The sequence below is a fragment of the Dermacentor variabilis genome, chromosome 10, assembly GCF_050947875.1.
Source record: "Dermacentor variabilis isolate Ectoservices chromosome 10, ASM5094787v1, whole genome shotgun sequence".
NCBI classification, from domain to species: Eukaryota; Metazoa; Arthropoda; class Arachnida; order Ixodida; family Ixodidae; genus Dermacentor; species Dermacentor variabilis.
The window spans coordinates 127,218,775-127,232,737 of NC_134577.1; the positions used below are offsets into that span (position 1 = coordinate 127,218,775).

The 13,963-nt window shown below is 46.1% G+C and overlaps 1 protein-coding gene across 1 annotated transcript in view; it reads left to right on the plus strand.

Annotated features, from left to right (window-relative positions):
* The first annotated feature begins 407 nt into the window (after positions 1-407).
* LOC142559412 (scoloptoxin SSD20-like) overlaps positions 408-13,963 on the plus strand; it is a 50,122-nt gene continuing 36,566 nt past the window's right edge. The window contains exons 1-2 of the mRNA XM_075671010.1: positions 408-449; positions 1,372-1,650. Coding sequence (XP_075527125.1) covers positions 408-449; positions 1,372-1,650 — 321 coding nt within the window. The remainder of the gene's footprint in view (positions 450-1,371; positions 1,651-13,963) is intronic.

Consider the following 13,963-nt stretch of genomic DNA (forward strand, 5'->3'; position numbering starts at 1 on the left):
AGGCGCGGGACCGTGCGCCGAGAGTATGTGCGCATTTAGGGTGCACAGTCATGCTACAGTTGCCTTGTCTGATACATACCTTTGCGATAAATGAATTGTACACCTTCCCAAACAGTTGTTGAAAGTTCATCTCACCACAGACACCACTTGATTATACAGACACTTGATTAGAACGTTCGTCACAATGAAGACGTTGCGGTGGCTTCACGGTTCGGGTCGACCTTGTCAAAGCTGGTGGTGGTACAAGCGGGGTCGAAGGGTTGCCCGTTGTCGGTGGTTGACGTGTGACTGTTTGCGAGGTTGGATCTGTCGCTGTTGAATGGTAACCAACGTCGTTGTCCGCTGGGGTGGTATCTCTAGTCATCGCTTGCCTCTAAAAGCCGTTCCCCGGTTTGCAGTAGGTGAGGATGGTTCTGCCTGAGGAGCTCCTGGTCCTCCGTTTTTACCAGGTAAGATCTTGGGTAGGGCAGACCCATCGCTTGAGGTTTTCGGGACTCTCTGAGCCTCACGATGGTACTCCTTTGGAGAGGAGGCAAAGGTCTTCCAGCTTGTTATTGACTGTGCTTATTGATGTCGGTCGCAATCACAGCACTGAGGTCCGGGAGGTTGGCGCGAAGGTGCCTTCCTTGCAGGAGTTCACCAAGGGATCGCCCCTCCTCCAGTGGGGTAGTGCGGTAAGCCAGCAGGCGCAACCAGAAATCATACCCCAAGTCTGCAGTTTTCTTCAAGATGCGCTTCACAATCTGCACACCTTTTTCCGCAAGCCAGTTAGACTGCGGATAATGAGGGCTGGATGGGACGTGTGTGCAGTCCGATTTCCTTGAAAATAGAGCATATTCATAGCTAGAAACTTGCGGACCATTATCAGTACATACTCCAACTGGCACGCTAATCTTCCACAGATAGCACTGAGGGCTGCAATGGTTAATCACGCCGATGCCTCTGGCAGTTTCAGGACTTCTGGAAAGTTTGATATGGCAACAAGAACAACTATGTACGAGTCTCCCGCAAACGAAAAAATGTCAGTCCCAACTCTATAGTTAATCACGCCGATGCCTCTGGCAGTTTCAGGACTTCTGGAAAGTTTGATATGGCAACAAGAACAACTATGTACGAGTCTCCCGCAAACGAAAAAATGTCAGTCCCAACTCTATGCCATGCACAAACTGGAACGGGTCGCATTTGAAGGTTCTTGCGTCTGTTTGTAAGCGTACTTGCGGCATATCGGAGAGATTCGCATCATAGAAGGAATCGCAGCGTTGAGCCGTGGCCAACATACGAGACGTCTGTCTCTTTCCTTGAATTTTTGCATGCCGAGATGACCTGCATGAATTCTTTGCAGCATTCTTTGACGCGTGCTTCTCGGAATAGTATGAGATCTTTGACCGATCACTAACTCTACTACGCAGTTTTGGGGCGCTGGCCATCTCACCATCCACTGGCGTGCTGCTCAACAACGAAATGGACGACTTCGCGAATCCTGGAAAGGCGAACACTTTCGGCCTCGTGTCCAGCGCCACCAATTACATCCGGCCCAAGAAGCGACCCACGTCTTCCATGTCGCCGCTCGTGATAACAGATGCCGACGGAAGCGTCGTCATGGCCACCTCGTCGACGGGCGCCTTCATCATTTGCAGCGGACTCACGCAGGTACGCCTTATAAGGCAATTTTTTTGCATTACCTAATTACATAATTAGATATTATACATTAATTGCCTTTTCTGATATTGAAATCAGAGCATAATTATAAAGGAGAAAATTGTAGGCCATCATGAACAGTTCCTGACCCATCTTTCTGTTACTGAATACGTGCTAAATCAAATTTTCTTTCGCGCAAAAGCATGCGAAAAGTGCCGAGCTTGGACAAAACTTTTATGTAGCCCTATAGAGCAATAAAAACCTGCATCGCGAACTTTTCACTTTGGCCCACACGTTTCTGGTTGACAATATTGATCTGATTAGAATATTTGAGAATTAATTAATCATGACCTTGATACTGACATTGAGCAAAAGATACCCATTGAAGCCATCGTCATTGATTTGGACAGAGCATTCGACAAAGTCCCACATAAGCGTTTAGTATTCAAGTTTGCAAAACTTAACCTGCACCCCCTTGTCCTAGAAGAATTAAAGATTTTTCTACTTATGCACAACAATAAGTGCATGCTAATAATGCTTCAAATCGATCTTCCGTTTTATCTGGCGTGCCACAATTAGGCACTGTAGTTGGCCTACTCATTTCTGTAATTTACATTAACGACCTACCCACCACTGTTTCTTCAAATATGCACTTGTTCACAGATTATGGCGTCATTTATCGCCTGATCATTGACGTAACCGATAACATGGCTCTCCAAAAAGATTTATCAATATAAGGTAAATGGTATCGTGACTAATTAATGGTTGTGAGTAATAACAAAATATATTTGCTTGCTTTTCATAAACGGCAAAAGTACCCAACATATACATAGTCTATAATGACAACGACATCAATTCACATTCTTGAGAAAGTACCTATGCATTAATATATCCCACGACTATGACTTGGACAATGCACATAATCATAGTTACTAACGACGCAAAGGGAACTTTAGGTTACCTCAGGCCCCCCCCATCTGCATAGCTACTAGCTTACAAACCCTAATCCCACAATAAACTGGAATATTCAAGCTATGTTTGTGATCCTACTGAACACGTTCTAACTGGCCTTATTGAATCGATACAAAACGGTGCCATACGATTCACATGTTCTCATTACTGTTACCCTACTCACGTAACTAATCTAAAATAAAATGCACTTTAACGAAAGATTTCCGTGGTAATATAAGTGACAGCAAACGCAAGAGAGACAAGATAGGACGCATGGCTTCCAACTAGTTTATTTCAGTGCCACTGCCCAAATATATCAATTTTTCACAGGTATTCCCACACTGAGAGCGCAGCACGCGCAAACAAAGTATATTGCAACGCTACCAAAAACGGCACATTCACTCTTGTAGAGCAATATTGAAGGCACCCTGGTGCAGTCATTTTCCATCTTCTTAATATGAAAGGCTTCGAGCACTTTACGTGTTTCTCTGCTTTTTCTTATCACGCACGTGTCCCCATGTCGTGGTACGTCACTGCATGATGCACAATGGAACGACAGGTGTGAGCCCACAGCATTCTTTGTCGATAATACGTGTTCCCTTAGACGCTGATTAACACAGTGGCCTTTTTGGCCTATGCAAACACTGCCACAGGTCAACGGAATCTTATGTAGGATGCCCACCACGCAACGCAGAAGTGGCCTGCGTGCGCTTCTCTTCGCTCACAGACTTGGTATTCTCGGAAGAAATGTGGGCACGAAGTTTCGACAGCTTATTAGCGGCCGAGAAAATCACCTGGACGTCAGACCTGTTTGCAACTTTTTTCAATTGGTGGGCAACCTTATGCATGTAAGGCAGTGCCAGTGGTCTCATCTTCTGCATGGCATCACGTTTTCTGTTGCATCCTTTTAACTTCTGAAGAAAAGCTTCTGATACCCTGCTTAAAACCTTAGAAGGGAAGGTGGCTGCAACCAGTCTCGAGATATGCAAATGGAAACTGCCGTTTATAGTTCCCTTATACGACTTCATTGAATCAGACCGGATACAAAGCGTCTCAATACTTCTTTTCGCAGTTTTAGATTGAGCAGAATCATAAGGCAGGAGGTCCTTACAGGCAAGAGGTTGTACATCCAATACCAATGTGGAGTGATTAGTAGCAAATTATTGTCTATAAACCGCAAATAATTGTCTTTAGGCAGTTCATGGGGAAACGTTCGACGTTATCAATGCTGTCTAAAAATATATAGTACATGTCCCACATTGTCACAGACAGTCACGATGTTACAATTCTTTAAAAAATGCATGAAAATCGACCCCATATCTAAATGTTCTAGGAAATAGACCCGAGTCGAGGTTTTTTACAAGCACCTGGTCAATACAAAAAAGGAAAATATTACATAATACAGCAACTCCAAAAGACTCAGTAGAGGTGCTCTTACGTTGTACATAAAGGAAGTCATTAAAAGAAAGAATTGTGCTACTTAGGTAAAATTCAAGCAGTGTCAAAAAACTTGTCCACAGGCAAACCGCAATAATTCGTAAAATCGGTACTTCAATTATTATTAATACATTATCTAATGCAAAGAACTGGTTCATTGTGGGGAACAGTTTAAAATAAATTCTCGAGATCAATACTGAAAGCATAGCCGAAGATACTTCCGCTGCTCAAAAACTCTGGGACCACGCCTGAATTTTTTTAGACAACCGGGCCATCCTAGTCAAGCTTATTTAAGTGCTTAAAGGGCAATTGCGGCGTTTTTTTCCCATGTCAAGCTAATTAAATGTTTAGGTTCCTAAGACCCCCTTGTCACGCGTCTGATAGTAGAATTGTTCCTCAAATCCAAAATTATTTTAAATAAGCAAAAAGCCGCAAGAATAAGCCGATAACCTGACCGAGCAGCCGAACGAAGCTCTTCGTGTGACGTCACAGCCGTTACTCCAGTGGGGAAGGCGCGCAAGGCATGCCGGTCTCCCCTGCAGGGCGAACGAAACCGGCGAAGAGCAGGCGCTCTGCGGATACGTGACCGCGCCGGACGTTTGCGTGACGATGTCAGCTGCACCACCTCTTCCGATCTGTCAAACAGGTACAGCTCTGATTCTGATGAGCTCAATAGCTACGGATTCCCTTTCGCATTCAACCCGCCACCACGAGAGCCAGCACGCATGCGCAACACATTTCGCTGCAACGTGTAGAGCACGGGTAGCACTAACCTTTGATTTCATACGTGCTGCTTGTTATTTTAGGCGTTTTACTCATTCTCATGGAAGCGCTTCACGTAATCAAAATAAGTTGTGGAGCAAGACTTTCCGCATTTGTTACCCGCAAGAGCGCAGCTGACAATCGAAAGCCCTCATCCGGTGCATTTGATTGCACCGGCAGGTACAGCGACCGCTGGTCGTTCTCTTGAGATATAATACTAGCCGCTCATCGGTGACATGAAATATTGCCAGAATATATAAAAACACGCAGATTTTCGGCATGTAAAACCCTGAGTCGCGCTTATATTATGAGCGCGACTCAGACACTTTCTCACTCAGAACGATGCAGTAACACCTCCGACACACCTTCGAAAACAGCGAGCGGGAGACCGCAGTACGGGAGCGTTGTCATGCTGCCTACTTATCATCGTTAGTAATTTCTTCATGCACACAATGTGTTGCGGGCAGTAGACACAGATGAGGACATAGCGCATATGATGTTTCATTGAAAAAGCGCATAGTTTTCGCACGGAAACACCTATGCCAATATTGAGAGCGTTGGCAGCTGAATGAGGCGGTTTACACTGCTATATCGTAGGGGCCTCCGCTTGTTGCCCATTTTCGATAAGAGGCAAACACTGCATTTAGGAAGCTAAGTAATGAGTCAGCATAACAATTAGTATGTAAAGTGCACCAATGTACGTAGTCACATTTAATTTAGGGAACCGCCGGCGAGTGCAACTGACCGCCGTCTAGAACGACGGCGGTCAGTCAAATGTTGATACAAATGTTGATAGCGTGCCGTGTCGTCGCTTCTAGCTTTTTGCGAGCGCACGGTACGAAATGAGGCATGGTTTGTTTCAACTCAACATGATCAAAACTGAAATAAAGAAGTGGTTTTCTTCACGCTAATGGCTTAATTAGCTTCAGGTCAATTACTGACCTCCACAAGCAGTAGGCGCACGAACTCGGCGGCTTTGATAGGCTTAACCTCGGCGGAACGCAATCGCCACCGGATCAAATTGTGTGTGTGGATGGCGAGGGCTGATGTTCGTGCACCCAACGACCCAACACCACTTGCCGACCCCCATCACTGGCCCGTTCACAGGGAACGCAACTCCTCGCGACAGGAACTTCTCCCGCCAAGCACTAGCTCACGATCATCGACTCCTCCACGCTCTCCTCACGGTCGTTTGGATGATCCCGGCATGCTTTGCGTAAAACGCTCCTGACATTATACACAATGTGGCCTGTAGCTGTGGAAGAGGTAAGGTTGAGTGTTCCAGGTAATTAATTAAATTCATTTATCGAAAAAATCGGTGATACTCTCAAACCTGCTTTTTTGAGAACATTACGGAAGTGTGGAGAGGAATGCATCCATAGAATTCCATCGACATCCGTTGACATTGACAAATCGTCGGAGTTGCCCTCCAAACAAGCATCGACTAAACTGAAGCAGCCATGTACCCTTCTCTGTCACAATAGACCTAAACAGCCTCTCCGGTTTATGTATACTTACGGTGAAAAACACTTATAGGGTAATTCCTTTGCAACCACTAATAGATTTTGCAAGCTTTCCTAAATTTAGTTCCTTGAATAGACACGCCACGAATTGTTACCTTGGCAGCCTTTGCTGTTGAAGGAACAAAGTTCTTAGTAGCGCAGGAGGATTTCTGCAGGAAAAGGCAGCGAGGTTATAAAACAAAGGCACCGTCCTTGTCAGACTGCAAAAGAGACAGTTCATTTACCTTGAAGAAGGCCGCCACGTTTTCCGTGGACAACCTCTTTCGGGCTGTGTGCTGGTTCCTTGGGATTGAGTCAGTACCCTCCTGAAGGCAATGCTCATGGCCCTGTTCTTGAGCTCTCAAGAAGACGCGACAGTTCAGAGCCAGAAGTTCACGTTCTGGAACCTTGAGGTTAAGGCAAAACTTTGGACCTATCTTCAGAATGGAGGGCATATTATCAGCAATGCAAACATTTCAGAGAATGTGCACATTGGCAGGCGTCCAACACAACTTGAGCGGGCACTTCGGAAGTCGACGCAGGATCAAACGCCACCAGTACTCCGTCGTTTCAGCTGCCAAGCAATGGAAGGACATAACTGCAAAACAGCCACCCACTCCGGAAAACACGAATAGCAGAAGGCGTACAACAAATCCTTGCGCAAACTCAAACGTATTTGTCACCAAAGTTCGCGCTTCATGATCTGCCAGATACGTTTGATATGGCCAAACGAGGAGTGCACATGGCCAAAACGAAACAAGACATCATGGGGCACAAACCCTTTCTTCAAGCAATATTCGATTACTCTTACACGGTATACTGAGGAGGCATAATTGTGAGTCAACGTCACTGTCGCATTCATCTTTGCCTAAGTCATTGTCCGCTTGGGGCTGTTACATTCCAAAACTCAAGGCGATTATACGCAGTTTTTAGACATTAAATTGCTACTAAATGCTACAGATTCCTGTTGTACAATGTACAACCCCCGTGCCTGTAAGGACCTCCTGCCTTATGATTCTGCTCAATCTAAACGGTGTAAAGAAGTATGGCGTCGCTTTGTATCCGGTCTGCTTTAATGAAGTCGTATAAGGGCCCTATGAATGACACTTTCCATTTGCGTATCTCGAGACTGGTTGCATCCGCCTTCCCTTCTATGATATTAAGCGGTGTGTCGGAAGCTTTGCCACGGAAGTTAAAAGGATGCAGCAGAAAGCGTGATGCCATGCAGAAGAAGAGACCACTGGTACTCCCTTACAGGCATAAGGTTGCCCACCAATTGAAAAAAGTTGCAAGCACGCCTGACGCCCAAGCGGTTTTCTCGGCATCTAAGACGGTGGCGAAGCTTTGTGTCCGCATTTCTTCCCTAAAGGCTTCGCTTGTGTGCGAAGATAAGCACGCCAGGCCACTTCCACGTTGCGTGGTGGGTGTCTGTTGAGCTGTGGCAATGTTCACATAGGCCAAACCGGCCGCTCTGTTAATCGCTGCCTAAGGGAACACGTATTATCGGTTAAAAATGTTGTGGGCTCACACCTACCGTTCCATTGTGTTTGGTCCTGCTGCGTATCAAGGTTCGGGGAAAGAAAGCCGACAAAAAAGAGGGTGTTCATAAGCGTTATACATTTCGGATTGCGTGCGGAAGGCCTTGTTCACTTGTTCACGTCAAGTTAATCCTAAGCGTTCAATACTCAATGTTCGAGAACAAAGAGAAACCTAGCGTGTTGCCGGTTTCACAATAATTAACTGTAGCAATTGTGTTGTAAGACAGATGACAAAAGGCAAATCAAACTGATCACCACAGTAAGTAAGGCAGGTCTACCACCTTACGTTAAGAGTCAAGTAAAATGGTTGTCAACTGCTATTTGTCACAAAGAGACAAGAATCAAACCTGTGTTCTGAAAACGTTCTTATTTTTCTGCGACATCTTTTTTCATCTCATTACTACTATTAGATGCCCAGTTCCAGAGACAACGGGGGCGTGCTTTTCTGCACTCGAGTGACGCTAAACGATCTTTATATACAATTTTAACGTTAAAATGATCTTTTTCAAAACACGTGGCACCTTGCAGAATTGAATTTCTTGATCTTGAATTGTCCTCGCTTCTGTTCTGATTTCCACAGCAGTACGTCGCAAGCCGCAAACATCATGACTTAGCAACAACAAAAACGTACCCAATAAATAAACTTAAAAATTATATGAACACAGCAAAACGTTAGGGCAACTTTGCAAGCACGCATGCTGTTCATCAAACACCTCGGCGCGGCACGTCCTGCGAACAGATCCACATGGCTAAAACTGAACATGCTGACATTAAATGCCTCCAAAAAATCATACATGACATTTCGACCTACCAACAAACCATTGTACAGAAACGTAATGCTAAAATTTGAAGACAGCCTAATTAAACATGTTGAAAAAAAATTTCTCGTGGTATGGTTTCAAGAAAAACTAAGTTGGTCTCCACATATAAATTATCTAATTTCAGATTTAGCACGTACAGTTGGATGTTTGCACAGGATAACCCACCTTATACCACTCTGGCTAAAGCGAACTCTTTATTATTCTCTTTTCTATTCCAAACTTACATATGGTTTTCTTGTCTTGGGGGTACCACCACATGAACAATCTACAACAAGCTTGTTGTACTTCAAAAAAAGATTTTACAGTCTTTTGAAAATTACTATGGTAAAGTACAAGATTTAGGAACGGCTCCCTAATCTATAAAACATGGTATACTGCGGGCAGACCAGTTCTGTTATTTCAAGCTATTGCAATTAATACACAAAAACAAACTCTACACAAAATATGAAATTATTCCTAGCTATTGCATAAGATTCCAGAAACGACCCGCTCCCAAAATACGAACTGAATACGGACGACAGAAAATGGAATATCAGGTAGCTGATGTATTACATAAGGTTAAAGAAAAATTGAATTTCAGTACTGCTATAAATATTTTCAAAAATAACAATAATAATATCATAATTATTTCTGAATTATTATACTCTCAGAAATAATGTTTGCTGTGGTTCTTTACTTACTATGTCATTTTTTTTTGGTGGGTGTAGATATACAAACGCGTGCACTATGTATGTGTGTATACAAACATCTTCTGATGTTCTATGAATATAGTTGCATAATAAAAACTCCCACGTGAAATGCATGTTTAATGTATATATGTACTTCATACATCATGTAAATAATATAGACATTGATACTATTCTTATAAAAGTGTAAAATGGTTATATTCTGTGTTTTTTACGTGTTTTTGTTCACTTGTTCTGTGATAAAAGCGTGACTGTAATCTTTGCCTAAAACCGCTTGCCAAACTGTAAAGGGTCAGAGGCCTTTGTCAGGCATTTTAAGCCTTTAGCCTCTGCCCCTCAAGCAGGCTCTGTATGAGGTCTGTTGAAAATAAAGCATTCAAACAAACACGGGCTTTCTGCACTGGCCAGCCACAGACTCTCCCGTGATTTACTTCTATTTATGAAACCTCAGCCACGGATGCACTAAGGCGCGCTCAACACCACCTGACCACATAGTCACCGTCACAGCTGAAGCTTCATGTAACATGTTTGCTTATCGGTTGTTTTGACAAACAACTCATAGAATATCGGTAATCCCCACGAACTCTAGAGGTGGACATTATTCGCACGATAACTCAGTATGTATATTCGATAAATCAATCAAGTTTTCCTAAATAACTTTTTAAATCATTGTCTTCTGTACTCCCTTCTGTCCCCTCTGCTGTCCTCGCGCTATTACTCAAATTCTAAAGCATGTTTCACCAACAAGCCCAATACTATCCCCTCCCTAATCTTATTACTTCCCGGCACATATACGAATAGTAGCCGGTGACTTCATAAATGAGATTCAAAGGGTCAAAGAGATTATTCAGGCAACGTATGGTACAGTTGCCTAGGGCGCAGACCAAAAGGCAAGTGGATGCCTGACAAGGAGTCTGCGCCCTTCTTGCTCCCATTCGAGAGCGCCAGACATTCAGCGCATAAAATAAACGCTAAACGAGGTGGAAGTACAGAGTGATTGGTTAAAATTGAAACGGGAGTTATTTCATATTCTTGCGGTACAACGCGGACAGAACACAGGGAGACGTTCTTCACGAACAACAGGCCTATCTGTTCAAAAATGAACAGAGCAGAGACACGTCTTCTTCGTCATCATCCAATCTCACTCTGACCACTAGGCGAAGCCCGTTAGTGCTCCCATCGTCGTCGTCGTCGTCGTCGTCGTCTGCATAGAATACGCGCCTCATTTGTCCCTCCCTACGAGAGAGTCATCCCGATGCTAGACAAGAAATGTCACTTGCGGAAATAAAGGCCGCTAGCATAGTTATTCGCTCACATTCGGCTTTATGCAGACAACGTGCACAAGTTCAGGACGTTGTGTGCGGCGCCGCGTACAGTTGGTATTATCACCAACGACCTCGTAGGTGGCATCCCTGAGTCGCCGCAATACCCGATATGGTCCGAAGTATCGCCTTAACAGTTTCTCGGAGAGGCCTCGTTTCCGTATGGGTGTTCAAACCCACACTCTGTCGCCGACTTCATAGGTAACTATTCTAGGGCGAAGATCGTAGCGGCCTGCGTCGTAGTCTCGCTACTGGCAGATCCGCAAGCACGCGAGCTGCCGAGCCTCTTCTGCGCGTTGCGTAAACACATCGGCGTCCGTATCAGTATTGTCAAAGTCGTGTGGTAGCATCGAATCCAGCATTGTTCGTACATCTCGTCCGTGAACAAGGGTGAACGGAGTCATGCGCGTCGTCTCTTGTTTCGCCGTGTTATATGCGAAGGTAATATAAGGTAGAATGTCGTCCCAATTTTTATGTTCAACGTGCACGTACATTGATAGCATGTCTTCAATGGTTTTGTTTAGGCCCTCTGTTAACCCACTGGTTTGTGGATGGTTGGCGGTTGACTTTCGATGGGCCGTTCCACTTAGTAGAAAGACGTATGTAAAGGGGGTTTATTCGGGTCGTGGAGAAGCAGCGACCAACACGGCAACAGCAGGTAGGGCGCAGCCAGGGAACGAACTGGGTACGAGCCACGCGATGGCAACGGGGCTTTTTAGCCTGCCGATCTTCTTCGTCACAACCACCCCCGGAATTGAAGAGTAGCCATCCTGGCGACCTAGGAAGAGGTGGGCGGATCGTAGTACTGCTTCAGCCGGTCAATGTGTACAGTCTCTCGCCCTCGTCGACGGAGATCGGGAGATGGCGATACGGGTTCGACCACGTACTTCACTGGTGATGTTTGTGCAACCACGCGGTAGGGCCCGTGGTACTTCGGGAGGAGCTTGGACGAAAGACCAGGAGTAGCAACAGGCGGTACCCAAAGCCACACCAGTGAGTCGACGGGGAAGGGGTGAGGGGGAGGATTGAGGTCATGGCCCTCTTTTTGGCGGCACTGTTGAGCAGACGTCAAAGAACGGGCCAGTTGTCGGCATTTCTCGGCGTGCTGAGCAATCGCAGAAACAGCTGAGCATTCAGCAGTGTCCGGCCGGTATGGGAGAGCAGTATCAATGGTGCTGGAGGGATGGCGGCCGTAAAGCAGAAAGAATGGCGAGAATCCAGTAGTGGCTTGAGAGGCAGTGTTACATGCGTAAGTGACGAACAGAAGTACAAGATCCCAGTTGGAGTGGTCAGATGCAACATACAGTGATAGCATGTCACCAAGAGTTCTGTTGAATCGTTCTGTTAAGCCATTTGTCTGTGGATGATAAGCAGTAGTAGTGCGGTGAATAACTTGGCATTCAGATAGGAGTGACTGCAGGACGTCTGAGAGGAATCCGCGGCCCCGATCGCTTCACGAGGGGCGCCATGGCGGAGAACGAAGTTGTTTAGTATGAACGAGGCGATGTCTTTTGCTGGTGCAGCAGGCAAGGCGGCGGTTTCAGCATACCGTGTCCAATGATCTACGGCCAAAACAATCCATCGGTTGCCAGCGCCAGTAGATGGAAGAGGCCCGTATATATCCATGCCGACGCGGTCGAATGGCTGAGCTGGGCATGGAAGTGGATGGAGAGGTGCTGTGGAGGGATGCGGGACACATTTGCGTCGCTGGCACGCAATGCAGGAGCGCACGTATTTGTGGACGAAGGTGTACATCCCTCGCCAATAATATCGTAGGCGAAGCCGTGTGTAGGTTTTTGACGCTCCGCCGTGACCACACTGTCGGTCAGAATGAAAAGCGGAGCATAAATCTTGTCGTAGGTGGCGAGGCACTACTAAGAGCCATTTGCGGCCGTCATTGTGGTAGTTGCGGCGGTATAAAAGTCCGTCGCGGATTGTGAAATCCTGCGCCTGTCGGCGTAACGCTCGAGGTGCCGAAGTTGCCGGAGGATTGGACAAAAAGTCGAATATCATGACGATCCATGGGTCTTTTCGTTGCTCCGATGCCATGTCCAGGATCTCAAGTGGTGAGATGTCATGTCTATAAGTGGAAGTGCTGCTGTCTGAAGTAACTGGGGAGCGCGAGAGGGCATCGGCGTCAGAATGTTTGCGTCCAGAACGATAGACGACACGGATATCATAGTCCTGGATTCGGAGGGCCCACCGAGCGAGGCGGCCCGACGGGTCTTTTAGGTTGGACAACCAGCAAAGAGCGTGATGATCCGTCACCACGTCAAAGCGTCGACCATAGAAATATGGACGAAATTTTTGAAGAGCCCATACGATAGCCAGGCACTCTTTTTCTGTGACTGAGTAATTGGCCTCAGGTTTCGTGAGGGCACGACTAGCATAAGCGACTACGTATTCGGCATTAGTGTTCTTGCGTTGTGCGAGCACGGCACCAAGGCCGACACTACTGGCGTCAGTGTGAAGTTCTGTAGGGGCGCTTGGATCAAAATGACGCAAGACTGGCGGAGACGTGAGGAGGTGACGAAGAGTCGTAAAGGCATCATCAGAGGTTTCCGACCAAGCAGAAAGTTCATTGTCGCCTTGAAGAAGTTGGTTAAGTGGTGCGATTACTGTAGCAAAATTGCGAACGGAACGTCGAAAATAGGAGCATAGGCCAATGAAGCTGCGTAGTGCTTTCAAGTTAGTGGGCTTCGGAAATTCGGATACGGCGCGCAGTTTATCAGGATCAGGAAGAATGCCTTCTTTGGAGACAACGTGGCCTAATATAGTCAGTTTTCGAGCTGCAAATCGGCACTTTCTTAAGTTAAGCTGGAGACCAGCATTCCGGAGACAGGTCAAAACTTGATGTAAACGCCGAAGATGGGTCGGAAAATCAGGGGAAAAGACGACAACGTCGTCGAGGTAGCAGAGGCAAGCATGCCACTTCAGGCCACGTAGGATGCCGTCCATCATGCGTTCGAAGGTGGCGGGCGCATTCCAGAGACCGAACGGCATCACAGTGAATTCATACAAGCCATCTGGTGTTACAAACGCGGTTTTAGAACTAGTGTCAGCCATGGGCACCTGCCAGTAGCCAGAGCGGAGATCTAAGGAGGAAAAAAACTCCGCTCCTTGCAAACAGCCAAGTGCGTCGTCAATACGTGGCAACGGGTATACATCCTTTCGGGTAATCTTGTTAAGCCTTCGATAATCGACGCAAAATCGTATGGTGCCGTCTTTCTTTTTAACTAGGACGACTGGTGATGCCCAAGGACTACTAGAAGGCTGGATGACACCGCGATTGAGCATATCGTTCAC